Here is a 24,897-nt window from a genome sequence, read left to right as displayed (position 1 = left end):
CCTGCTCAGTAAAGAGAATCGCCACTTTTAAAAGGTGCCTCTTTGCTCAGTTAGCAACAGCCAGCACTATTGATTGATTGTAAATTGCACTGAGCTATTAGATGAGGTGGTATAAATGTCTTTTAAAAAAAAATAGATATGAGCATTAGGTAGGGTGAGTAGATGGAACACAGCAGTAGCCTTTAACTCAGGGGTCCTCAACTTGATTCCCCAGATGGTGTTGGACCACAACTCCCATCATCCCCTGCCACAACGGCCAGATGATGAGACTTGCAGTCCAACAGCCTCTGGGGGCCCACGTTTGAGAACGCCGCTTTTCCAATCCGAGGGCTCCCTCTCTTCTCACACTGAATTATGAGTCACATACGTTGTTAACGCAAGCATCGTTTCCTCATCTGCAGGCACGAAGCCAGATTTAAGCAGCGTATGCTGGAACTGACGGACACAAACAATATCGCATACTTGTTTCTCTCAGCTGCCAACAGATGGCTGGAGGTCAGAACAGTATGTACGGCTTCGTCTCCACCGTGGTTTCGAAATCTTAGAACCAAACAGTTACTTTGCTCAATGCAGGATGCCGGGTGAAGTATTATAGCCAGAGTGGCTCCATCCCCTAAGGGGAATATTTTACAGTGCTCACACATGTAGTTTCCCATTTAAACGCAAACCAGTGCAGACACTGCTTAGCAAAGGGGACAATTCAGGCTTGCTACCAAATTACCTAATGGCGCAGTGGGGAGCAAGAGGTTGCCGGTTCGAAGCCCCACTGGTATGTTTCTCAGACTATGGGAAACACCTATATCGGGCAGGAGTGATATAGGAAGATGCTGAAAGGCATCATCTTATACTGTGCAGGAGATGGCAATGGTAAACCCCTCCTGTATTCTACCAAAGAAAACCACAGAGCTCTGTGGGTGCCAGGAGTCAACACTGACTCGATGGCACAACCAACCAACCAACCATAAGACCAGCTCAGCTCTCCTCCGAATGTTGGCAGGTATGATATTCTTAATCATCATATTATCATTATTTTTATTATGTATATTATTAATAATAATTATTATTGACTTATGGAATTCACTCCCATGGGATAAAGCAATTGCCACTAGATTAGACGGTCTTTAATAACATGGGGACATTTTCCATTAATGGGAAAATAGGGACATGTTGGCAGGTATGCTGTTAGCCATGACTACTAAGAAGAAGAACCTCCATGTTCAGACGTAGTATATCTCTGAATATTAATTGATGGGAAGCAGTAAGAGAGAACTGTGGACATTACGCCCAGTTTGTGGGCTCCCTGGAGTAATCCAGCTGGTTGATGCTAGAAACAAGGAGGAAGGTGAACTGCAAACACTATCTTTGGTCTGATCCCGCAGTGCTCACTTTACGTCCCTCCCCTCCCTATAAGAGCTAAGCCGCCTTTCGAACTACGCTTCCCACAATCCTCTTCGCTGGCTGTCTCCCGGCCATCATTCCTGGGAAGCGCCATTCCGCGACGCCAGAACTACCACTCCCAGAAATCCTAACAAGGGCATCCCTCTCACCCCGCCCATCTAAAACTACACCTCCCAGCATGCTTCCCTAAGGCACGCCTTAGCTTTTGTGGCGTGAGGGGCGGGGCCTGAACCTCAGCGAATTTTCGCGCGCGGCCCAGAAAAAAATGGCTACGGCGGCTGCTAACTCGGCGGCAGCGGCGGCACTAGCCGCGCCGTGCCGTCCGTCAGGAGATGCCGAGCCGTCCGCTCAGCATATGGCTGCGCTGATCTTGGCCCGCGGAGGCAGCAAAGGCATCCCTCTGAAGAATATTAAGCTGCTGGCTGGAGTCCCGCTGATTGGCTGGGTGCTGAGGGCAGCCCTCGATTCCGGCGTCTTCCAGAGGTGTGCGCATGCGCGGGTGACTCTTCCACCTTCTTGCTCCCCCTCCCTCTCTTTCTCCAAGGGAATCAGTTCTTTTGTTTCCAGATCGCAGTTCCGGTTTGCTCTTGAAACTCTGGCTTAATGGTGCAAGTGACAGTAGAAATGCAGGAATTTGTCATTGCACTAAATTCGCAACGTCGTTGCGGCGTGGGGTGGGGAGAGCAACCCCAGAAAAAGAGGAGTAAGGGTGAACATACACGCAGTGTCAAAATCGAGGCCTCTTGAAGGTGTGTGTGGAAATGCTTGGATTCTTTTAAAAATTGCTTTGCAAATGGTTCCTCTGCTAGGACAGGAGAAATTAAATGTCTTGTCTAGTATCATGATTTGTATGATGCAGATTAGGGAGGAGCTGAGAGAAAGTGCTTTACAACAACCCTGTAATGTAGTCCAGGGTTGTTAGCCCTGGCTGAACAATAACTTGCAGATATAAAATACATTTTTGGAAATATGCCTGTGAGTCACTGGATAAACTTAGAATCATGGCAGGAAAATCTAAAATGGAATTTCAAAGTGTATAAGCATGACTTGAACTGGGAATAGCCGCTATGAGGACTGCGAACATAGTTCTGGAAATAAGTGTGATTGTTCTCCTCTAAGTAATGGTCACTAGCTACTTAACAGTTTGTTCATGAGTTTTGTATCCTGCCTTTTCTCAGGGCAGTGCACATGATTCTTCCTTTTATTCTCACAACACCCCTGTAAGGTATGTTGGACTAAGAGAGTGACTGACTCACAGTCCTCTAATGAGTTCAGTGGGTGAGCAGGAATTTAAACCTGGGTGTGTAGTGCAATGCTCTAACCACTAGACCACGCTAGCTGTTTCTCTTGCTCGCAAGTCTCACTGCAGTGCCATTTAAGGCTGTGATCCTGAGCCCATTTAGAAGTAAGTACCGTTACTTCTTGGCTTTTAGCACCGGGGTCAGAACTAACAGAATAAATAAATATTTACCTATCCCCTTTGCCAAGTAGTTAAGAGCGGTGTACATGATTCTTTCCCTTCCCTGTTTTATCCTTGTGATGTAGGCTAAGCTAAGAGATATTGACTTCAATCCCCACTCAGCCATGAACTTGGGTCTCCCTCAGTTCTGACACTCTTACCACTACACCACATTACCTTTCAGATGGGTAGTCTATTGATTACTATTCTGATCCTCAAAGAGATAAGATCCTCATTCAAAAAACAGACCACACAACAGATTAAAAAATCTCTAATCAAACCCAGACCAGATGCCTGAATATATTTGCAGCTGCCCTTCCTATAGGGTTTGGAGCTCCCAGTGCCAGGTGTACCACGGTTGAAGCTTCATGGAGACAGGTAGGGAGCCTACGTGCATACCTACAGGGTTGGTGGAAACAAAGGGCTTTATAGTAGAAACTGGTGCCTTCGGAGAAAGAATGAAAGGATACGAAATCTGTGTGATTACTTTAATATTCTGCTGCTTGGCTTTCGCGGGATCTATATTTCTCTGAGCAGCATGTGTTAGGGATATGCATGAACCAGTTTGGCGCTCGTTTTGTGGCGTGCTGAAACTGGTTTGGATGTCCAGCGTTTGAGCCGGTTCGGGGGGGGGGGGCTCTTTAAGGGGCTGGGAGGGAGCCGACACGTACGGTATGACAATGAATGGGGCTGCAAGGAGGTACGCTGCAGCCCCACGGCAACGGTTTTGTGGAGAGCGTTGGCAGGGCAGGTAAGGGCACCCTCCCAGCCCCTTAAAGGACCCCACTGCCTCCTGGGAGTGCACAAACCAGTTTGTGCACATCCCTAGCATGTGTACACTAGAGATATGACTTTATGAGTGTCTCTTTTTGTACAGCAAGGCCTAGTCCCCTCTTTAGGGGATCAGTGTTAGAGACTCATCCAAGAGATTAATTTATATCTCTGTATGCTCATAATGACGCAGCATTAATGGAAAAACCGCCGCCTCTGCAAAACCTCAAGAGCAGTTTTTCTAGAACAGCCGGTCTAGCTGAATCATCAAGGCCCATTTTTCTGAGCCCTTTCAGTGAGGTCCACCTTTTCAGTTGTGGCATTTGTGTATTAATCCCTATCCGCATACCACACCCACACAATACACAGCAGAAAATAGTAAAATCAGCTCTGGAGCCAACTTTTGCATAGCTTCCCTGCCTGGTTGCTTGGAGATCATCCTAACTCACTATTAGTTATGTAGCATTATCTGTATAGATAATGCTTTACAACAGGGGAGAAGTCAAGTCTTTGCCCAGAGGGGAAGCAGTCTAAAAATAGTTACAAGGGAGACAACGGAGGAAGGGAAAAGAAATGGAGGCGGGGTAAATGAGAAGAAAACTATGTGATTATTTTATGTACAAGGACTTAGACTTAGTAGCAGTAGGGCAGGCCTGCTCAACGTGGGGCCCCCAGCTGTTTTTGGGACTACAACTCCCATAATCCCCAGCCACAGTGGCCAATAACCAGGGATTATGGGAGTTGTAGACTAGCATCTGCAAGAGGGCCGAATTGAGCAGCCCTGCAGTAGGGTTATTCCAAAGGCTTCATGGAAAAGAGGGTTTTCTCAGCTCATGACATCTGACCAAATGATTGGCTGTTTACAAGCTATATGAGGTAAGCCAAACTGCCCTCTCCGTTCTAGGGACTGGAAAACTGAGGCTGAGCCATACGGCACCTTGGCTGAGCAGATCACTCCTACCTCTTCCTGTGCAGGCCAACAAAGCAGGACCGTACAAGCTGGAAGTTTTGGAAGCCTGTGTCGGAATTCCCACCCGGCACCACAAGGAGGCAGCCAGTCGCAGGGCAGTTGGCGGGTGGGGTGGGATTCTTGTAAATGCCAGCCCAGCACTGGCATGGGGACAGCTGGGCGGCTGCGGAGATTCTCAGGAGTGTCTGTGGGGGAGAGGCGGCGGGGAATGCCACAGGGGAGGCTGGGATCGAGGATGGAGTAGTTGGGAAGAAGCACTGGGATACCCAGGAGCGCAGGAACCATCATGTGGGAGGAACTACAGCCCCTAGGAATCCTTGTGCTTCTTCCCAGCTGCTCCACCCTTGTTCCCAGCTCCCTGCCCACCCATAGATCCTCCCGAGAACATCTGCCCAGCTTTCCCTGTGCTAAACAACCCCACCCCACCCACCAGCATGGTTCTACTTGGAGCAGTTGCCCCATGATCGGCTGCCACCTTGTGGTGCGGGCAGGGTTTCCAACGAGGGCTTCCAAACCTTCTGATTTGCACTAATAAAGACATTGGTTGCATTGGGTTGTAAAGCAGGACTACAGCTAGGCTAAACCTTGGTTGGCAAACGAGTTTCAAGCCCACGGTACAAATCTTAGCTAGATGGACATAAATGAACCATGGTTACTTTAGCTTGGTTACTTCAGTTACTGCCTGATTTTGGACACTAAATTACTTGAAATAAACCGAGGCGCTATGTGATGACTGAGCTGACCCATTGCATAACTGCTTTTAATTTGGGGGGTTACAAGGTCCTGTTTTGTAACAGCAGCTCCCTGGTGACCAATAAGCGACGATTCAACAAGGAAACAAGCTCTAATCCACCTTGTCTGCCCTGGCAATAACATGCAATGCTGTGTTTTGTCTGCCAACAGTGTGTGGATTTCCACAGACCATGACGAGATTGAGAAGGTGGCCAAGCAGTATGGGGCACAGGTCCATCGGAGGAGTTCGGAGGTGTCTAAAGACTCTTCTACCTCTATGGATGCCATTGTGGAGTTCCTTCAGTATCATGATGGTACGGTGATACAGGACTGTTAAAAGTGGGAAGTGGGTGGTTGTTTTTTGTAGGACCGGGCCCTTAGCAAATTTAAAAGGAGACCAGATTAAGCTCAATAGTTTCAAGATCAACACACCCATCAGAGAAAACAGGAATTACATTTCTCTCATATTGAGGGCCGTTTCACACGTTCCGTAGCAACAAAACTGGGTTTGTCACCTACCGTACACTCAATAGGGAGCCTTGGCTCATCCCATCTCCCTGAGTCAACGTATGGGACACGCATTTCAAAATGCCTGCTTCTCTCATTCACACTTTCATTTGTAGACATGCGCTTAAAGGGCCTAATTTGTGAAGAAGCCTTTAGAATGTCTGTGAATCATGGAATCCTAGAATTTTAGAGTTGGAAGGTTCCGTGGAGGTCTTAGTAACATAGGAAGCTGCCATATACTGAGTCGGACCATTGGTCCCTCTAGCTCAGTATTGTCTGCACAGGCTGGCAGCGGCTTCTCCAAGGTTGCAGGCAGGAGTCTCTCTCAGCCCTATCTTAGAGATACCAGGGAGGAACTTATTTTACTTATTTATTTTATTTTTTACATTTTATATCCTGTTCTTCCTCCAAGGAGCCCAGAGCAGTGTTCTAGATACTTAAGTTGCTCCTCACAACAACCCTGTGAAGTAGGTTAGGCTGAGAGAGAAGTGACTGGCCCAGAGTCACCCAGCTAGTATCATGGCTGAATGGGGATTTGAACTCAGGTCTCCCCGGTCCTAGTGCAACACTCTAGCCACTACACCACACTGGCTCCAGATGCTGTTCCCAGAGCAACCTCATCCCCTAAGGGGAATATCTTACAGTGCACAGAAGTAATCTCCCATTCAAATGTAACCAGGGTGGAGCCTGCTTAGCAAGGGGACAAGTCATCCTTGCTACCACAAGACCAGCTCTCTTCTAGTCCAACCCCTTCCTCAGTGCAGGCAACAGCTACAGTATCCCTGGCAGATCTCTGTTTGAAAGCATCCAGCGAAGGAGAGCCCGCCACTTCATGAGACGGACTGTTCTACTGTCAAACATCTCTTCAAGTGAGGAACTTCCTCCACGTGTCTAGCCTGAATCTGCTTCCTTGTAACTTCAACCTCTTGGTTCTAGTCCTGCCCTCAGCAGCACCAGAGAGCAAGTCCCTTATGGTTCTCAATTTGACCCGTTCCTCTTTGTCCTGGTTTTAATCATTATCTGCACTGTACACAGGGCCTCCTTGCATTCAAGAGTATGGGTTGTAGTAGAGAGTCTTGTGGTAGCAAGCATGACTTGTCCCCTTTGCTAAGCAGGGTCCATGATGGTTTCATATGAATGGGAGACTAGAAGTGTGAGCACTGTAAGATATTCTCCTTAAGGGATAGAGCAGCCGCTCTGGGAAGAGCAGAAGGTTTCAGAGTTCCCTCCCTGGCATCTCCAAGATAGGGCTGAGAGAGAGATTCCTGCCTGCAACCTTGGAGAAGCCGCTGCCAGTCTGTGTAGACAATACTGAGCTAGATGGACCTATGGTCTTGACTTGGTATATGACAGCTTCCTATGTTTACTGTGGGACTTTTAACACAAGATTCTCTAAGTTCTGTCCTGGTAAGAGGCATCTTGGTAATGTTCGGACTGGTAAGTTTGTGCCCAGTGAAAAGAACTCAAAAGTCAGCCCAGCAGACTATGACAAGGAAGCAATCGCTCTCCCATTGGAGGCATAAAACAGGGCAGATACTTTGATCAGTTTGTAGCAGTATTTGCGATGTCTCCTCTGTTTTTTCTACTTGGTGATGTTTCCTTGGTCCTAATAAAGGTATGATCTCACTGCTGCTGTCAGGATTTCTTTCCTAACGTGTCTGCCTGCAGTTTTTAAAATTTAATCTTGTAAACTGCTGCGAACAGTAATGGTGTGCCCCAAATAACATTAGAAGTGTTACCTAAGCGTCTGCTGTTTTGTATGGTATTCAGCTCCTCATGTTGTTGCCTTTCCCCCCCTCAGAGGTTGACATTGTTGGAAATATTCAAGCAACCTCACCTTGCTTGCATCCCACGGATCTCACCAGAGTGGCCCAAATGATCCAAGAAGACGGTTTCGACTCGGTCTTCTCCGTGGTGAGACGGCATCAGTTTAGATGGAGTGAAATCAAGAAAGGAGGTAGGGTATTCTTAAGCTTCCAATTGATGTAGGAACACTATCTAACAAATTTTTAAATGAAGATGTTGGAGATTGACGCATCAAGATTGATGCATCTTGCCTGCATCAGATCAAGATGACGGCAGGGCCGTAACTCAGTGGCAGAACATCTGCTTTGTGTGCAGAAGGTCCCAGGTTCAATCCCTGGCAGCATCTCCAGGTAGGGCTGGGAGAGACTCCTGCCTGTAACCTTGGAGAGCTGCTGCCAGTGAGTGTAGATGAGTGGTTTCCAACCTGGGTTCCTCCAGGTGTTGCTGAACTACTACTCCCAGCATCCCCACCCACAATAAATTGTAGCTGGGGATGATGGGAGTTGTAGTTCAGCGACATCTGGAGGAACCCAGGTTGGAAACCACTGGTGTAGACAATACTGAGCTATATGGACCTGGTGTTGTGGTAGCAAGTATGACTTGTCCCCTCTGCTAAGCAGAGTCCACCCTGGTTTTCATTTGAATAGGAGACTGCATGTGAGCACTGTAAGATATTCCCCTTAGGGGATGGGTTGCTCTGGGAACAGCACCTGGATGCTTGCATGCAGAAGGTTCCAAGTTCCCTCCCTGGCATCTCCCAGATAGGGCTGAGAGAGACTCCTGCCTGCAACCTTGGAGAAACTGCAGCCAGTCTGGGTAGACAATACTGAGCTAGATGGATCAATCGTCTGACTCAGTATATGGCAGCTTCCTTTGTTCTAAAAAGCAAGTGCTCTACCACTAAGCTATGGCCTCTCTGCTGAAAAGATCAAGGCGCCACCACCCCCAATTTCAGTGACCCATAATCCCTGCTTAAACCAGGGAGTGTTTCAGAAGGAAGCAGTAACATTGCTTTTGTCTCTTTTTTTCTTTACAGTGTGTGAAGTGACAGTACCTCAGAACCTGAATCCGGCCAAACGTCCCCGGAGGCAAGATTGGGACGGGGAGCTTTATGAAAATGGATCCTTTTACTTTGCCAAGCGGGCTCTGATTGAAAAGGGGTATCTACAGGTTTGTGCTGACATGGAGCTGGGCTTTTTCCAGTCCCATCTTGCCTGCTTTCGTCGTGAGGCTCCAAGCTGGGCTTGAGAGCTCACTTGCCGCAGATCAGTGACCCCCTTCGCAAACCCATAACCACCCTGTCATACTTGTGCAACTTGCCCAAAGGGTGGATTTTCTCCATGCTTGGAGACTGGGAGTTCTGGACTGCTTTAGTAATTGCTGGGACTGTGCCTGCAGCTGATGTCGGGTAGTGGGGAGGAGAGCTGGTCTTGTGGGAGCAAGCGTGACTTGTCTCCTTCGCTCAGCAGGGACCGCCCTGGTTGCATATGAATGGGAGACCACATGTGGGAGCACTGGAAGATATTCCCCGTTGGGGATGGAGCCGCTCTGGGAAGAGCATCTGCACGCATGCAGGAAGAAGGTCCCAGGTTCCCTCTTGGCGTTTCCAGGGTAGGGCTGAGAGAGACTCCTGCCTGCAGCCTTGGAGAGGCCGCTGCCAGTCTGTATAGACAATACTGGGCTATATAGACCAATGGTCTGACTTGGTATATGGCAGCTCCCTATGTTTCTATGTTCCTAGTGGTTAAAACTGTGAGCTGTGAGGCTGACTCACAACTCAGAGAGGAGAGCTGGTCTTGTGGTATCAAGCATGACTTGTCCCATTAGCTAAGCAGGGAGTGCCTTGGTTGCATTTGAATGGGAGACCATATGTGGGCTCTGTAAGACATTCCCCTCAGGGGATGGAGCCTCTCTGAGAAGAACAGAAGGTTTCAAGTTGCCTCCCTGGCAGCATCTCCAAAATAGGGTTGAGAAAGATTCCTGCCTGCAACCTTGGAAAAGCCATGCCAGTCTGGGTAGACAGTACTGAGCTAGGTTGACCAATGGTCTGACTCAGTATACAGCAGCTTCCTATGTTCCTAGCTCAGTGCAAGCATGAGCACACTGGGTGGCCTCAGACAAGTCATGCATGCACTTTCTCTCAGCCACGGTGCCCCCATCTGAAATATGGGAATGATAACCGGCTTACCTTACAGGGCTGTTGGTTCATTTTAGAGAGTTATATTGCGCACTTTCAGCATCGCTACTCCCAGGATGTAGAGTAGCATTTGAATTTTATTTGTTTATATCATTAATGCCCGGCCACTGATATTTGTGAAGCAGTTTGAAGAAGTGGAGGAGCTACTGCTCAGTCAGTGGCAGGGTCTTGGGTTCAGTCCTCGGCATTCTCCAGCTGAAAAGCCCTCGCAAGCAAGCAGAGGTAGGAAAGATCTCTCCATGCACGTGTGGGATGGGCGAAGTGATTTTTTGCTGATCTCCCCTGCCTCTGTAAGTGCTTTTTGCCTTTCAGGAATATGTCCCTGAGACCTGTGCAACCCTCGGGGACATATTTCTGGAAGGTAAATTGCACTTACGGAGAGAACAATGAAAATCACTTCGTGCCTCCCATCTGCATGTTCTGTTGCTTGAGAATTCTGTGGCTTCAGGAATTCAGCCTGTTGCTATGTTCTCAGAACACTGCTCTGTGTGTTAGCTAGTTCATTATGATAGATTTGTTATTTCTACATATACAGTGCATGGGTGCCATTGTATAAGGAAACAAAGGCTTTTTTCAAAACTGGGAAAGTACCAAGTATAATGAGTCGTCTTCTCATGGTGACAAGAAGTGCAGTTAATTTTTTTTTAACTACAATCCCTGAGCCCCTATGGAGCACCACATGAAAACGTGGAATTTCCAGGCAATCCTAGTCAAACCACTGAAGTTAAACAGCATGTAACCAGGATCAATAACCAAGATCTGATCCGGGTTATCAATCCCAGTTAAATGCTGTTTAACAGCAACCATTTGACTGGGACCATCTGGAAATTCTTCATTCTCATATCGCCCTTGGCAGGAGTTGCAGGGATCGTGGTTAAAGAGTTAGCCGCATTCCTCCTCCTCATGAGAACACAGCCTGGGTAAACTACCTGACAAAGGGCATCTGTTCTGGGAGAAACGCAGAGGCAGAAGCTGTAGCAGTTAAGAGTATACCAGATAGGTGCACAGTGGAAAGAGGCCGAGAGAAAACAGAGTTGGTGCAAAGAACAGGAGGAAAGGCAAGATGCAAATGTGGAAAATAACCATCAGCCCATCCTATAGAGCAGAAGGAGGAGGAGGTCGCGTTCCTCCACAGGAGCATAGAAAGCTGCCTTCTACCAAATCAGACCATTGGTCCATCTAGCTCAGTATTGTCTACACCATGGATTCTCAATGCTGGGTCCCCAGATGTTGTTGGACTTCAGCTCCCATAATCCCCAACCAAAGGCCACTGGGGCTGGGGATTATGGGAGTTGAAGTCCAAAAACATCTAGAGACTCAACATTGAGAATCCCTGGTCTAGCTCAGGATTATCTACATAGACAGGCAGCAGCTTCTCCAAGGTTGCAGGCAGGAATCTCTCTCAGCCCTGTCTTGGAGATGCCAGAGAGGGAACTTGGAACCTTCACTTCCCAGAGTGGCTTCATCCCCTAAGGGGAATATCTTTCAGAGCTCACATGTAATATCCCATTCAAATGCAAACCAGGGCTGACCCTGCTTAACAGAGGGGACAAATCATGCTTGCTGCCACAAGACCACTTCTCCTTCCAAGCGAGTAAATCCGTTTATTGGAGGACAAAGAATCAAATCGGTCTTCCTGCTGCTCTCCGCACATTTGCACACACACACCTCCCAGGAAGCTTAGCTCCAGCGTTCACATCTGCACTTCCCCCGCCCTCCACCACATCATTTGTTTGAATGAAATCAACTGCTGACATGTCTCTGATGTTGCTCAGGGTGGGAAAATGGCCTACTACGAAATGCGTGCTGAGCACAGTGTGGATATTGATGTCGACATTGATTGGCCAATCGCAGAGCAAAGAGTCCTGAGGTAAGAAAAGGAGAAGCTTTTGCTTGGCCATTTGATTTCTTGTAGGGGTATTCCCCCCCCCCCACCGCTCTTCAGCTTCTAAACTCCAGGTTGCCCAGTCAGCAGGATTAAGTGGTCAGTTCTGGACTGTACCACTGCAGGTGGAGGTATTCTCCTCCCCACCTCTGGCAGGCAAAACTCCCAGTGCCGATAAAATGAGTAATCTTGGCCTTCATTGACAAATGCATAGAGTTCCCCAGATCACAAGAAGTAATTGCTCCACGATAGTCTGCACTGGTCTGGCCTCGCTTGGAATACTGTATCCAGTTCTGCATCCCACATTTTAAGAAGGATGTGGATAAACTGGAAGGGGTTCAGAGGAGGGCAGCAAAGGAAGGGAAGGGTCTGGAAAGCATGTCCTATGAGGAATGGTTGAAGGAGCTGGGGATTTTTAACCTGGAGAAGAGAAGGCGGAAGGGGCAATAGGAACGCTGCCTTCAAATCCTTGAAAGGCTGCCACATAGAAGGAAGAGCAGGTTTATTCTTTGTTGCTCTAGAGGGCAGGACTGGAGCCAAATGGATTGAAATGACAAGGAAGCCGATTTAAGGTAGACATTAGGAAGAATCTGTTATATATTTTGCAGAGTTTGTGAGTGACTTTGTGTGAAATAGTCATATTTCCCAATTATTTACTATTTATTCATTACATTTTTATACCACCCCTTCCAAAAGGCTCTGAGCCAACAGACACCAAATTTTGCATGCACCATCCTGCCACAGAAATTTTCTGAATGCACTCCTTTTTTACACTGGAGTATGTTGGTGAAAGGTTTAATTTTGTATATAGATATTCATTCAAAATTTCTTCCAAGGAAGAAGTAATCAGATTTCAACTTTTTGTTCTCATGTTTAACACTCAGTAACCAGATGAATAATTCAGAAACCACATCATGCCTAAGAGAAGCAGAAGATGTTTCTCAGACACAAATTCATGAATCAAATTTTTCACATATGGTAACAATTCAATAAAATGAGTAATGTTTGAAGTTGAAATTTGAAGCCTTCTTAAAAAAGGAACATTAATAAAACATTCTATGGCATGTAATTAATCTCTTGAAGTTTCCTATAACTGTAATCTATGCAAAGTGATGTTGCCTGGTCAATGACAGGCCACATCCACTAGATTCCTATAACTGCAAATGCTGTTCAGCCGTGGTGTTGAGCCTGGAGAAGAGAAGGCTTATGGGGCAATAGGAACGCTGCCTTCAAATCCCTGAAGGGCTGCCATGTAGGAGGAGGAGCAGATTTATTCTTTGTACCATAACCCTTGCCTCATGCAGTGGGGCTTTCCTTCCCTGGCAGTTTCCAAATAGAGGCTGGACAGCTGACTATCAGGGATTCTGTAGCAGATTCCTGCGTTCAGTGGAGACTGGACTAGAAGCCCTTCAAGGGTTCTTTCTAACTCTAACATCCTATGTTTCTAAGTATGCCAGGGAGACGGGTTTAGCCTTGCCTTGCTAAGGGAGGGAGGGGAGTTCCCTTTAAGGAGCAGGGAGGGTGCTCATTCCCTGCCACCACGTCACACATGCACACCGGCCACTTCCGGTCCAATGCTGACCAGGGTGGCAAGGAAGTATGCTGCCGCCCCACTCCAGTGGCTTTGGAGACAGCGCCAGCAGGAGAAACACAAGGGCGGAGAGAGAGATCACCCTCCCTGCTCCTTAAAGGTAACCCAACCCCCCCCCCCCCACACCCCCCCCCCCCGCTGAACCAGCCCAAACTTCGGAGCTCCGAATCGGGTCAGCCCTCCGAACCGGTATGTGGAAGGAATTTCTTTGGAAGAGGATGCAATCATATGAGCCCCACCTGCAGCCTGAAGTGCTGCGGCCCAGATATCCCCTTGGAGAGACCTCGGCTTTTATCTTCTCCTTTGCTTGATCCCTCCCCTGATGGTTGTTGCCCTCCTTAAAGGGCACAGCTCTTCACAAACCTCTTTTTCTCTCCTGAACACTGTGGCTGAATCCGTGTTTCCAGATATGGCTACTTTGGGAAAGAAGCCTTGAAGGAGGTGAAGCTGCTGGTTTGCACCATAGATGGATGCCTCACCACCGGCCACATCTACGTCTCAGAGAATGCAAAAGAGACTGTTTCTTATGACGTCAGGGATGCCATTGGGATTAATTTGCTTCGGAAAAGAGGTGTGGAGGTATGTTTTCTTCTGTGTTTTCTGACAGGTGTTGTTTTTTTTTAAATGTCGGGGGGTGTATTGACTGTCAGCTCACCTTTCATTTTAGAGAAGGCATGCTACATAAGAACAGCCCTGCTGGATCAGGCCCAAGGCCCATCTAGTCCAGCATCCTGTTTCGCACAGTGGCCCACCAGATGCTACTGGAAGCCTACAGGCTGGAGTTGAGGGCATGCCCTCTCCTGCTGCTACTCCCCTGCAACTGGTACTCAGAGGCATCCTGCCTTTGAGGCTGGAGGTGGACGCTTCCCGATCTCACGGCTGCATAGATAAGCTTCAAAGCATATGGCCAAGGTGTGGTGAGAGCCTGAAAATCGGGGTAGGGGCTAAGCATAATCAAAGGTCACCCTGAGCTGCTGCTCTGGTTTTGTGGCTCAGCATTAGATCCCTGATCTCCCGGGTCCCATCCCAACACACTCGGGTATGTCACCCAGCTCCCCAGTCGGCAGGTTGGCCAGTCCTTCATAAGGCAGCTGTGTTGTGTGGTAGGCACAGGCAGTGTCCACATGGACTGTCTGCGGCAGGTTGGCATTTCCTTGACTGTAGCACTTGCTAGGGCTCTGGCTCAGACTTGACAGTATGCACACCTCCCAGCTGTGTTTGATTTGAGCAGGTGCGGCTGATCTCCGAGAGGAACTGCTCGTCTGAGACACTTTCCGCCATGAAGCTGGGCTGTGCCATGGAAGTGGGCGTGATGGACAAGCTGCACGTGGTTGAGAAGTGGAGGAAGGAAATGGGGCTGTGCTGGAAAGAAGTGGCATACTTAGGTTAGCTCCCCTCTCCAGTTAACAATCTGAACAGACAGTAAAATGAACAACAGATCTTCCAAAATCGAGCAAACGCATTTCAATGTCCAAACACCACTATCAATGCTCTATTTCAAGCAGCTGGAAACACTTCCGATTAAATACAGTAACTGCAGCTGAAGTAACCAATACAAGGACAGGAGAAAAGGAAGAAGGGGGAAATGAGTGGCTTTCCAAAATTAACTCTTTTATTTGTTCTTTTACTGGCGAATACATTCCATTGCCTCTCTCATTTCCTTAACATTATTGGATGGATGTAATTGTTCAGTCCATAGCCTCTTTAATCTTAGGTTTCACGGTATTTCCTTCAATAGCCAGAATAAGCACCTTGCTTTGTGCAACTCTTCCTTCATGTTTTTCTTTCATATGTTTCACAGTCAATCTTTATTATATTGCGTATCAGCTAAATGCTCTTTATACCTTTTTTAACAGTGGTCTCCCTGTCTCCCCAGTATGAAACTCCTCGCATTCCATACATACAGTCTTGTACACTATTCCCTTGACCTGTCACCAGCCCTCATCCTTCTCACAAATCACACAATCCATGTCACACTTATTATCCTAAATTCTGGACTTAACCAGATGCTGTTTCATGATAGCAAATTTATTTATTTATGCTAGTCAGTGTGAAATGAAGGAAGGATGTGTTTGAGTTGTATGCATAGTAATGGTTGCCTCATGTGGAGACTGGCACATACTGATGCTTCAATTAGAACCTTTATCTCCTTTTGCTCTTTTAAAAATTATTATTTTATTTAGACAGGCATTGATATTAGCGTTCTTTGTTCTTGATGTGAGCATTAATTCGATATATTATTATTTGAGTGAATACTTGTAATAAGCTGGGAGGGTAACAATATTTCATTTTAATACATTGTCATAAGAACAGCCCTGCTGGATCAGGCCCATGGCCTAGCTAGTCCAGCATCCTGTTTTGCACAGTGTCCCCCCAGATGCCTCTGAGAAGCCCACAGGCAAGAGCTGAGGGCATGCCCTCTCTCCTGCTGTTGCTCTCCTGCAACTGGTATTGAGATGCATCTTGCCTTTGAGCTGGCTTATAGCCACCTTCCTAATATCCACTGCTAGACATGTTCTCCATGAATTTGCCTAAGCCTCTTTTAAAGCCATCCAAGCTACTGGCCCTCACAGTGTCCCGTGGCAGAGAATTCCAGAGATTAATTATGTGCTTTGTGAAAAAAAATGGTTGGTCCTAAATTTCCTGGCAGTCAGTTTTATGGGATGATGATCCCTGGCCGTGGTGTTTTGAGAGAGAGAGAGAAAAATTTTCTTTCTCTCTCTCTCCTCCATGCATAATTTTCTATCTATCAATTTCCTCTATCATGTCTCCCCATGGTCACCTCTTTTCCAAACTAAAAAGCCCCAGGTGCATTAGCCTTGTCTCATAAGGAAAACTGCAGCTTCTTTATTTGTCACCAGTGTTCCCTGTAGCAGGGATTCCCAGATGATGTTGACTACAACTCCCATCATCCACAGCCCAAGGCGATTGGAGCTGGGGGTGATGGGAATTGTAGTCAACAAAATACGGTTAATGTTTGAAATTATGACATTGTTACTAATGCTATTATGTAATTACAGAATAAGAAAGTGTACAAGAACAGCAGTAATGTATTATCATCATCATCATCATCATCTTATTATTATTTTATTATTTATTCCTATTTTTGTGTACACTGTATTATTTTGAATGCCAAATTATGGACATGTATGTTTAATACATTGTTCGTAACACCAACAAAACAAAGCCCTGATCTAATATGTGATATGTATCAATGTCTGTCTAATATGTATCGATGTCCGTCTCCCTGCAGGAAATGAAGAATCTGATGTGGAGTGCCTGAAGAAAGCTGGCATGAGTGCGGTCCCTGCTGACGGCTGTCCAGCTGCACAAAAAGCCACAAGCTACATTTGCAAATGTAACGGTGGCCGCGGCGCAATCCGGGAGTTTGCAGAGCATATCTTTCTCCTAATGGAAAAGGTGACTGGAAAGAAACTGTGATGACAATGCCCTGACGTGGCTACCACTCTGGGGGGAAGCAGTCTCCCAGTCCATTCCGCTGGTTTCTCTGTTCTGACTCACTTCTTGGTCTTGACATTTCGGGAATCCAAAGGGCATTGTTTAGACGTCTAAAAACCTGCATTTTCAGGCACTTAAACCAAATTGTTGATTTCCACTTACAGCCCCTGCCAACATAAGAGCTAGCAGAATCCAGCCGGCTTCAGTCAATTTTGCTTGACTGATCTTATTAAAAGGTGAAGGAGTTTGCAGCATCCATGCCTGCCTGTTGGGGACCTGGTTTTTCAAAACCCATTTCGATGTACAAAAGTAGCACTAGTGGAAGAGAATCCTGGTTTCCTTCCATTCATCTTTTAATGGCAGTTGTTGAATCTGTTTCTTGCTGGCACTCAAACAACACAGCACTGTTGTGTCAGCAGCAGACACAGGGAAAGTAAATGGACGATATTTAGGATAGGGGCTTGCAGAGAATGGCCTTCCAGGCATAAAATGCTGCCCTCCCCATTGCTTAGAAGTATGGAGTGTCTGCTCTGGGCTCCTGGCCGCTTTCGAGAATTCTGTATCCACAGCAGGCTTTCTCTGAGGACTCCCAAGGTGGAAAGAGGCTGAATCTGGCTGTTGCTCTGGATTGGACATGTGAAGGCAATTACAAACTGGCCCGGTTCCATCAGCTGCTGCTCCAGATAACCACCAATTGGCTGCTATTCCATACATTATTTCCAAGGTCAACCTTTATCTTTGGGCTTGGTGCCCAAATTTGCACCAATTCCCCCCCCCCCCTTTTCGCCACCACTGGTCCACAGGTCCCAGTTCCTTTTGAGCCTGATGTTGAGCTCAAAAGGCACTGTCTTACTGAGGGGGTGCGGAGTTTATACAGTCAGCAGAATTGTGGGAAAGGTATAGGGGGAGTGCAAGTTCTCAAGCAGTGTGTGATTTCTGGGCACATTAGAGTGTCCCCATCATTCAGAAGGTTAGGCTGAACACATCCCTCTGACACACTACTTTTGAATGCCTGGGGAGGGGTTTTTTGGGTTTGGCATGAGGGAGCATTCAGAGCATGCAACCTGCATCCTGAAGTGATGCCGTCTGAGCAAGTTGTGTAACTTGATGCTGCTGATTCATCGACACTGGCCCTGCCTTCACTGCTTGAGTAATGGGATGTGGGGAAGCCCAGGAGGGTCTTTAGTAAATGCCACATCAGTGTCCCCTCTAACCCTGTTCATCTACCGTATTTACCAGAAAAGAAAACTAGGCTTTTTCCAAATTTTTTCATATTAGAAAGTGGGAGGTCACCTTAAATTCAGATACCTGTTCCTTTTGAGTAAATGAAGGTATAGTCTGTATTTAACCTCTCTTTTATGGGGGAGGGGAGTCATCTTAAATTCAGAGTCATCTTCCATTTGGGTAAATACGATATGTGTGGAATGAATTTTGTTCTGGGAGGCAGTATCATGGTAGCATCTGCACACATGCATTCAGAGTAGGGCCTTCCTGAGTCAACCTGAGTAGGATCCAAAATTAATTGTGTGCACACACACATGCCTTAGGAACATAGGAAGTTGCCATATACCGAGTCAGACTGTTGGTCCATCTAGCTCAGTATTGTTTACACTGGCTGGCAGCAGCTCTCCTAGGTTTCGGGCAGGAGTCTCTCTCAGCCCTCTCTTGGAGATGCTGCCATGGAGGGAACTTGGAGATGCTCTTCCCAGAGTGGCCCCATCCCCCAAGGGGAATGCAGGGCTCACATCTAGTCTCCCATTCATTTGCAACCAGGGTGAGCCCTGCTTAGCTAAGGGGACAATTCATGCTTGCTACCACAAGACCAGCTCTCCTTGCCTTAAGAGGAAACACTGCTCCACACCTCATCCCATGACTTCCCCAGTTAGCCAAATCATGTTACTTGGCAGTAGCGAAGGACGTCCTTGCAATCCAAGCCCCTTTAATCCTGCCCTTGGGGCTGATTCAAGTTGACAAACTTGTACACACACCCCTTATTGTTCAGGCTGCCACATGAGCCCGTGTCTGCTTGAAAGGCATCTTCATCTGTGTGCTGACTGCCTGCCTGAGAAGCTGTGCCAGCATGCCAATTCTGCAGACACAGGAACGGGTATGCGGACAAAGAACAGGACATCCGGCCACGTGGAGCTCTGCATGGATAAGTGATGGTCGCGTGTCCAGTGTATTGTTTATATTGGCCTGAACGTTGGGCTCATTCTCCTGATCCTAATCAGGGTTGGAGGAGTACTCCCCCAGCATAGGAGAGCCATGTATGCTTCTGATCAGCAGTTGTGTGAATCAAAAGATCAAGGTAGGAGGAGGGGAGAGTGCCTATGTGGGGGCCATGAGCAACTGGGTAGGTCAGCTTTTCACCCACCCACCCCCTTGGCAAAATGCTGGGGACACAATGTGGGTTGGTTGTGCCTGTCGTACCCAGCTCCACACGATCACTCTCCCACTCTTCTATTTATCATGGTTTTCACACAACCGCCAATCAGGAGCACTCACGCGTTTCTTCTCCAGCTGACTGTTCCTGTTACCTTGATTAGGGATGTGCATGAAGCGGTCCGGAGGCCACGTTATTGGCCTCCAAACCGGTTCGCATGTGGCCCGGTCCAGTGCCGGCGGGGGGTGGTTCTTTAAGGGCGTGGGGGTTGCACTTACCCCTCCCGCCACTTTCCCCCCACTGACGCTCCCTTTTTTAAACGATTTTGTGGCGGCAACATTCTTCCCTGCTCCCGTTGTTAGCCAGAAATACCGGAAGTCACAAGCACGTGTGCACACGTTGCGTGCGTGATGTGCGCAGCGCACGCAACGTGCAGTGGGCGCGCACAGCGGCACATGCTTGTAACTTGCGATATTTCCGGCTAATAACGGACAGCAGGGAGAAATGCCACCACCCCAAAATCGTTGCAAAAAAAAGGCAGCGCCGGCGGGGCGGGGGGAGCGGTGGGAGGGGTAAGTGCAAACACACACACCCCGCCCTTAAAGGGAGACACACACACACCCGTTGGCACCGGACTGTGCCTCCACGGTTCCGTGTGCATCCCTAACCTTGATTAGGATCATGAGAGCAAGCCCATAATGCTGTGCAAAGGCTGGAACCCTGTCTGACATTATTTTGTTTTGCCCTGGACTAAGCATCTGCTCTGCGTTGCCCTCTCCCTCCTCCCAGTCACTGTTTGGCATGGCTGGCTACTAACCCAGGGGTTAATGGGAAGGCACTGCGTAGAAACCCTGGAGTTCTGAAGTCCTGCTTGCTTCGAAAGTGTTGCTGCTGCTTGGCATAATGTCTCAGCTTGTTGGAAAGAAACGTTCTCTCTTTTCGCAATATGGCAGCTTTCTCAATAAATAGCGGCGCTTTATTGCCTTTTAATTTCACAAATGCAGTTGTGCCGCTTTTACCTACTAGGACTATAAATCTTGGTTTCTCTGGTTTACAATGTGAGTTAGGACTTTGATTTTTCCCCCTTTTTCTCTGTTTTGAGAATGATCACACACCTAGCTGAATACTCAATGAATGTACCAGTGTGCTTTTTGAAGCAGTGGAATATTTCTAGCAACCTGGAGTGTGATTTCAAAAAAACCAAATTTGTTTGGGTTCCCCGCCTTTTCCATCCTATTCACAGAGCTCTATCTAGGATCTAGCAACCTTCAGACTTGTGTTTAGGCTGTAGTACTTCAGACTGCAAGTGGAGGCTTACACAGCCAAATGTTTCCCCAAGACCAAACATTTCTTGACATAGGGAAGAAGCTAGGCTGGAACTCTTCTAGTTTTCCATCTGCAGGGGGTGGGAGGGGTGCATGCATTCAGTTATTTTGGTGGTTCTCCAACTTGGATCCCCAGGTGTTGGATTACAACTCCCATGAGCCCCACCACCTGTTAAGATCATCTGGAGAGGTTCATCTGCGGTTGCCACCAACTCGTTTGGTGGCTACTTGGGAACGGGCCTTCTCTGTTGCTGCCCCTGGACTTTGGAATGTGTTCCCTGTTGAAAGAAGAGCCTCCCCATCTCTGGCAACATTTAAAAAGGCACTGAAGACACATCTATTCACCTAGGCTTTTGATTAGATTTCTGGTTTAAATTTTTAATGCTGGTTTTAAATGATTTTAATATGTGTTTAAATGATTTTAATTGTTTAATTGATCTGGTTTTGATTTTAATTATGTTTTTATTTTGATGTAAACCACCCTGAGCCATTTTTGGAAGGGCGGTATATCAATCAATCAAATAAATAAAAATAACCCATGGCCATTGTGGCCATGGATGATGGGATTTGTGGTCCACCAGTATCTGGGGACCCACTTTGGACAACTCCTGACTTGCGTGATTTCCTCCACCAGGAGTGTGATGTGGCACAGCCCAGACACAACTGCTTTCTGAGCTGTTTGTGAGAATTAGGCCAATGATCCTTGACCCTGTTAAGACCTCTTTGCAAACCCAAATGCACAGTATATATGTGGCAAGGTCATCTGGCCAAAAAAATGTACCCTTTGCAGTGGCATATAAGAACAGCCCTATTTTGGATATTGCCCAAACCCCACTATTCTGTTGTGGGAAGCCCAGAAGGAAGGCAGCAAGGTAGTCAACAGCCAGTGATCATATTGAAACTATATAATTGGGCCCCAGAGCATGGAGTGCGGCCACATGATGCCGCCAGCTTGCTGGAGCTCAGGTCTTGGTGTAATCAGTGCCTGGATGGGAGATCCTTTGCATGCAGGAGGTGCCAGGTTCAGTCCCTGGCAGCATCTCCAGGCACAGCTGGGCAAAACTCTTGCCTGAAAGCACGGAGAGCTGCTGCCAGTCAGTGCAGGCTGAGCTAGATGGACCAGTGGTCTGACTCAGCTGTCAGGCAGCTTCTTCTGTTCCTATGGTGATGGTCCTCCCTGAATTGGCACCCTCTGTGTCAGACGAAGGCCTGTTGGCAACATTGGCAAAGGGGAATCCAATCTCCAGGCATTGATTTGGATGACAGCAGCAAGAAAGGGACCCCTGGCCCTTGAAGGAAAGCAGAATGAACTGCTTCAAAACTATGCAGCGTTCTCCTCTTTTTCCTAGAATGTCCCACTTGAAACTGCAGGTGGAAGATCACATGATTCATGTCCCCCTGCGCCTCCTAGAAAACAGGTACATTGAAGGTCTAATGTGCTAATTTTCTGCATGCATGGAGATGGTGTTTTTTTGTTTTTTTTAAGAATGTGGGAAAGTATTCAGACAAGTGACACTTCTGCAGTCTGAAATGGCACTGCTCTACATATGTGTCAACCTCCGTATCTGCCTTTACCGCTCCACAGGTGACTGCATTCAGTTGATGGAGCCCTGAAGTCCCAACAATTGGTGGTGATCGTTGTCCTAACTTCTGTGGCTTAGCCTAGCTTGTCGGGTTGTTGTGATAAAATGAGGTAACCCCTGTGTATGTCATTTGGCGTTCCCCGAAGGAAGGTCAGAGTTCACTCTCTTGTTCTGTTTTGCTATTTCTGTATTTAAGTTCCTGTGCCTTTGACAATGGCCGCTTTCCGTGCTCCAAAGTTCAGTGCTCTAGACCAGATATTCTCAATGTTGGGTCCCCAGATGTTATTGGACCTCAACTCCCATAATCCCCAGCCCCAGTGGCCTTTGGTTGGGGATTATGGGAGTTGAAGTCCAGTAACATCTGGGGACCCAACGTTAATCCCTGCTTTAGACCACCACTTAAAAGGCACCACTTTAGACCACCACTTTCTGACCTGGTAATACTACATTTTTGCTGCTGTTACGTCTTTAGAAATGCAATAATTACTTGTTTTCATTTTCTTTACCAAAGCTGGGAAATTTATGCTGTAGTGGCGTTCATGATTTTGTGTGCTGTGGGTATTTATAAGCTAGACAACACTGGAACTTCTCTCTTTTGCAAATATATATAATCACCATCTGCCAGGTGCTTCAAGTCTTTCCTGTTTTTGCAGCCCAAGAAGGCAGCAAAAATAGGTCTGGTGAGCCACAATAGAATGCTGGTGGATTGCGTTCAGCTTGGTAGGTGATGGGTTTTGAAAACTTATTATGCACCCACTTTCTTATGGGTAGGGCTGTAGTACATCTGTTTTGCATGCAGAAGGTTCCAGCTTCAATTTCTGGCATCTCCAGGTAGGTCTGGGAAGGACTCCTGCCTGGAACCTCAAGAATTGCTGCTGGCCAGTGCTGACAGCAGCATTTTGTCATGGGTTATATTCAGAAATCATAGGATACCTCTTCTTCCAGCTATCCAGATTCTGTTGTCTCCATAGATTCCTGGGAGCTAAAAATGAAGGATGTCCCCAGTTTAGATACTCCTGTTTGTGGACAAAAGTGGTATCAAAGACTTTCTACTTGTTTGTCTTGTTGATTATTTGTAATTGCAGATAATAAATTACCAATGTTAAAAGAAATCGTGGTCAAAATAAGGTTCATTTTTCTATTTAGGAATAAAAGTGCAGAAACCTATTCTGTGCTTGTTTTTTCTCCTCTGGTAATGTCCCTGATTACAGGGCTGGGAAAGACCCCTGTCTAAAACTCTGAAGAGCTGCTGCCAGTCTGTGCAGACAATACTGAAGTCCAAGGGTCCGACTCAGTGGGAGGCATCTTCGTGTGTTCTGTGTTCATAAAAATATCCTTTGGAGCAGGAGAGGCTAAGCTGAGGCTCTCCAGCTGTTAAACTTCAACTTCCATCATCCTCAGCCACGATTTCATTATGGTGGGGGGTGATAGGAGTTGTAGTCCAACAGCAGCTGAGGGCCTTGAGTTGACCACCCCTGCTTTAGAGAGACTGTTGGAAATAGCTACCCTGCTAAGTAATCTTCACTCTGTTGCTATGTCCTTGGCATAGGACGTGCCCTTATTAAGTCTTTCCTCAGAGTGCTCGTGGCTGCTTGGGCATGTAGAGTCATATGGGAGTCATGTGCTGGCTGTCAGGGATGCATTGATTTCAGCCAGGAACTTCAGGAAGGCTGAAGGGCATAGCCTACTGAGGTTGGGCCATAGCCTGTTGAGCTACCTTGGACTCTCTGCCCCAAGATGTGGTGACAGCCAACAACCTGGGTGGCTTGAAGAGGGGTTTGGATCACTTCATGGAGGAGAGGACTATCAAGGGCTACTGGTTGGAGGGCTATAGGACACCTGCAGCCTCAGAGGCAGGATCCCTCTGAGTACCAGTTGCAGGGGAGTAACAGCAGGAGAGAGGGCATGCCCTCAACTCCTGCCTGTAGGCTTCAAGCAGCATCTGGTGGGCCACTGTGCGAAACAGGATGCTGGACTAGATGGGCCTTGGGCCTGATCCAGCAGGGCTGTTCTTATATTCTTCTGTTCTGATGACTATGCATGGATTTGGTTTGGCACTGCAGAGATGAGCCCTGTGCTCATACACTCCCCTCCTTTGCAGTCTACTGGGGCTATAGCTCAGCGGTAGAACACCTGCTTCGCATGCAGAAGGTCCCAGGTCCAATCCCTGCTATCTCCAGTTAGGGCTGAGAGAGATTCCTGCCAGAAACCTTGGAGAGCCTCCGCTAGTCTGTTCAATACTGAGCTAGATGGACTATTGACCTCTCTTGTTTTAAGGCAACGTTCTGTTTCCCCATGCGCTTCCATTCGCTGCTTCCTGCTTTGAGCAAACCATAAAGTTTGTCACTCTAGCCAAAGCTGCAAACTGTGGTTGAACCAAGGTTACGAACCCATTTCAGATGGTTTACAATCCTGGTTTAGAGAGGTTGCAAACCGTAGTTTCCCCGTTCAGGTGGAAAGAGTGTCAGTAATTGAAATGGAGCCTTCATGGGAAGTGCTCAGTCCAACAGCACTAACTGGTGTTTGGTGCTCAGATCCATATGTGTATCTAAGAGATAAGTAGTGTTCAGGGTTGTAGCTATAATTGAGGAGATGGGTTCAAAGAACTGGGGGGGGGGTTCTGAGGGCCCCCCAGCTCCACCCCCTCCCTATTTTCTTCATTATCTCCCTCACTCCAAGGGGCCACCAGGGAGAGGGGCAAACACAGGCCCCCTTCTTCTCTAGCTACACCCCTGCTAGTGGGCCACCCACATTGGAATGTAGCCTCTAGATCAGGGATGCTCAACTACAACTCCCATCATACCCAGCCACATTGACGGAAAGCCGTAGTG

At 47.5% G+C, this 24,897-nt stretch overlaps 1 protein-coding gene across 2 annotated transcripts; it reads left to right on the top strand.

Moving 5' to 3' along the window:
* Positions 1–1,606: 1,606 nt before the first annotated feature.
* On the top strand, positions 1,607–23,233 carry CMAS (cytidine monophosphate N-acetylneuraminic acid synthetase). Of its 2 annotated transcripts, XM_053257346.1 has the most exons (10): positions 1,607–1,881; positions 5,502–5,644; positions 7,639–7,794; positions 8,680–8,813; positions 11,616–11,710; positions 13,724–13,895; positions 14,548–14,701; positions 16,570–16,736; positions 21,833–21,901; positions 22,069–23,233. In XM_053257346.1, the coding sequence occupies exons 1-10, from the start codon at positions 1,664–1,666 to the stop codon at positions 22,084–22,086; spliced, it is 1,326 nt and encodes a 441-aa protein (XP_053113321.1). In that variant the 5' UTR covers positions 1,607–1,663; the 3' UTR covers positions 22,087–23,233. The 2 variants fall into 2 exon arrangements, with proteins under 2 accessions (XP_053113321.1, XP_053113322.1); XM_053257347.1 differs by lacking the exon at positions 21,833–21,901 and having other exon boundaries at positions 1,608–1,881.
* Positions 23,234–24,897: the final 1,664 nt, after the last annotated feature.

The sequence above is a fragment of the Hemicordylus capensis genome, chromosome 5, assembly GCF_027244095.1.
Source record: "Hemicordylus capensis ecotype Gifberg chromosome 5, rHemCap1.1.pri, whole genome shotgun sequence".
Taxonomy (NCBI): Eukaryota; Metazoa; Chordata; class Lepidosauria; order Squamata; family Cordylidae; genus Hemicordylus; species Hemicordylus capensis.
The sequence above is the reverse complement of the archived record's forward strand: the minus strand, read 5'-3'. Positions and strand labels throughout refer to the sequence as shown.

Coding starts and splice junctions, on each gene's coding strand:
- CMAS (XM_053257346.1), top strand. CDS start 1,664: ATGGCTACGGCGGCTGCTAACTCGGCGGCAGCGGCGGCACTAGCCGCG. Junction 7,795..8,679: donor GAGTGAAATCAAGAAAGGAG/GTAGGGTATTCT, acceptor TTTTCTTTACAG/TGTGTGAAGTGACAGTACCT. Junction 16,737..21,832: donor TCTTTCTCCTAATGGAAAAG/GTGACTGGAAAG, acceptor TCTTTTTCCTAG/AATGTCCCACTTGAAACTGC.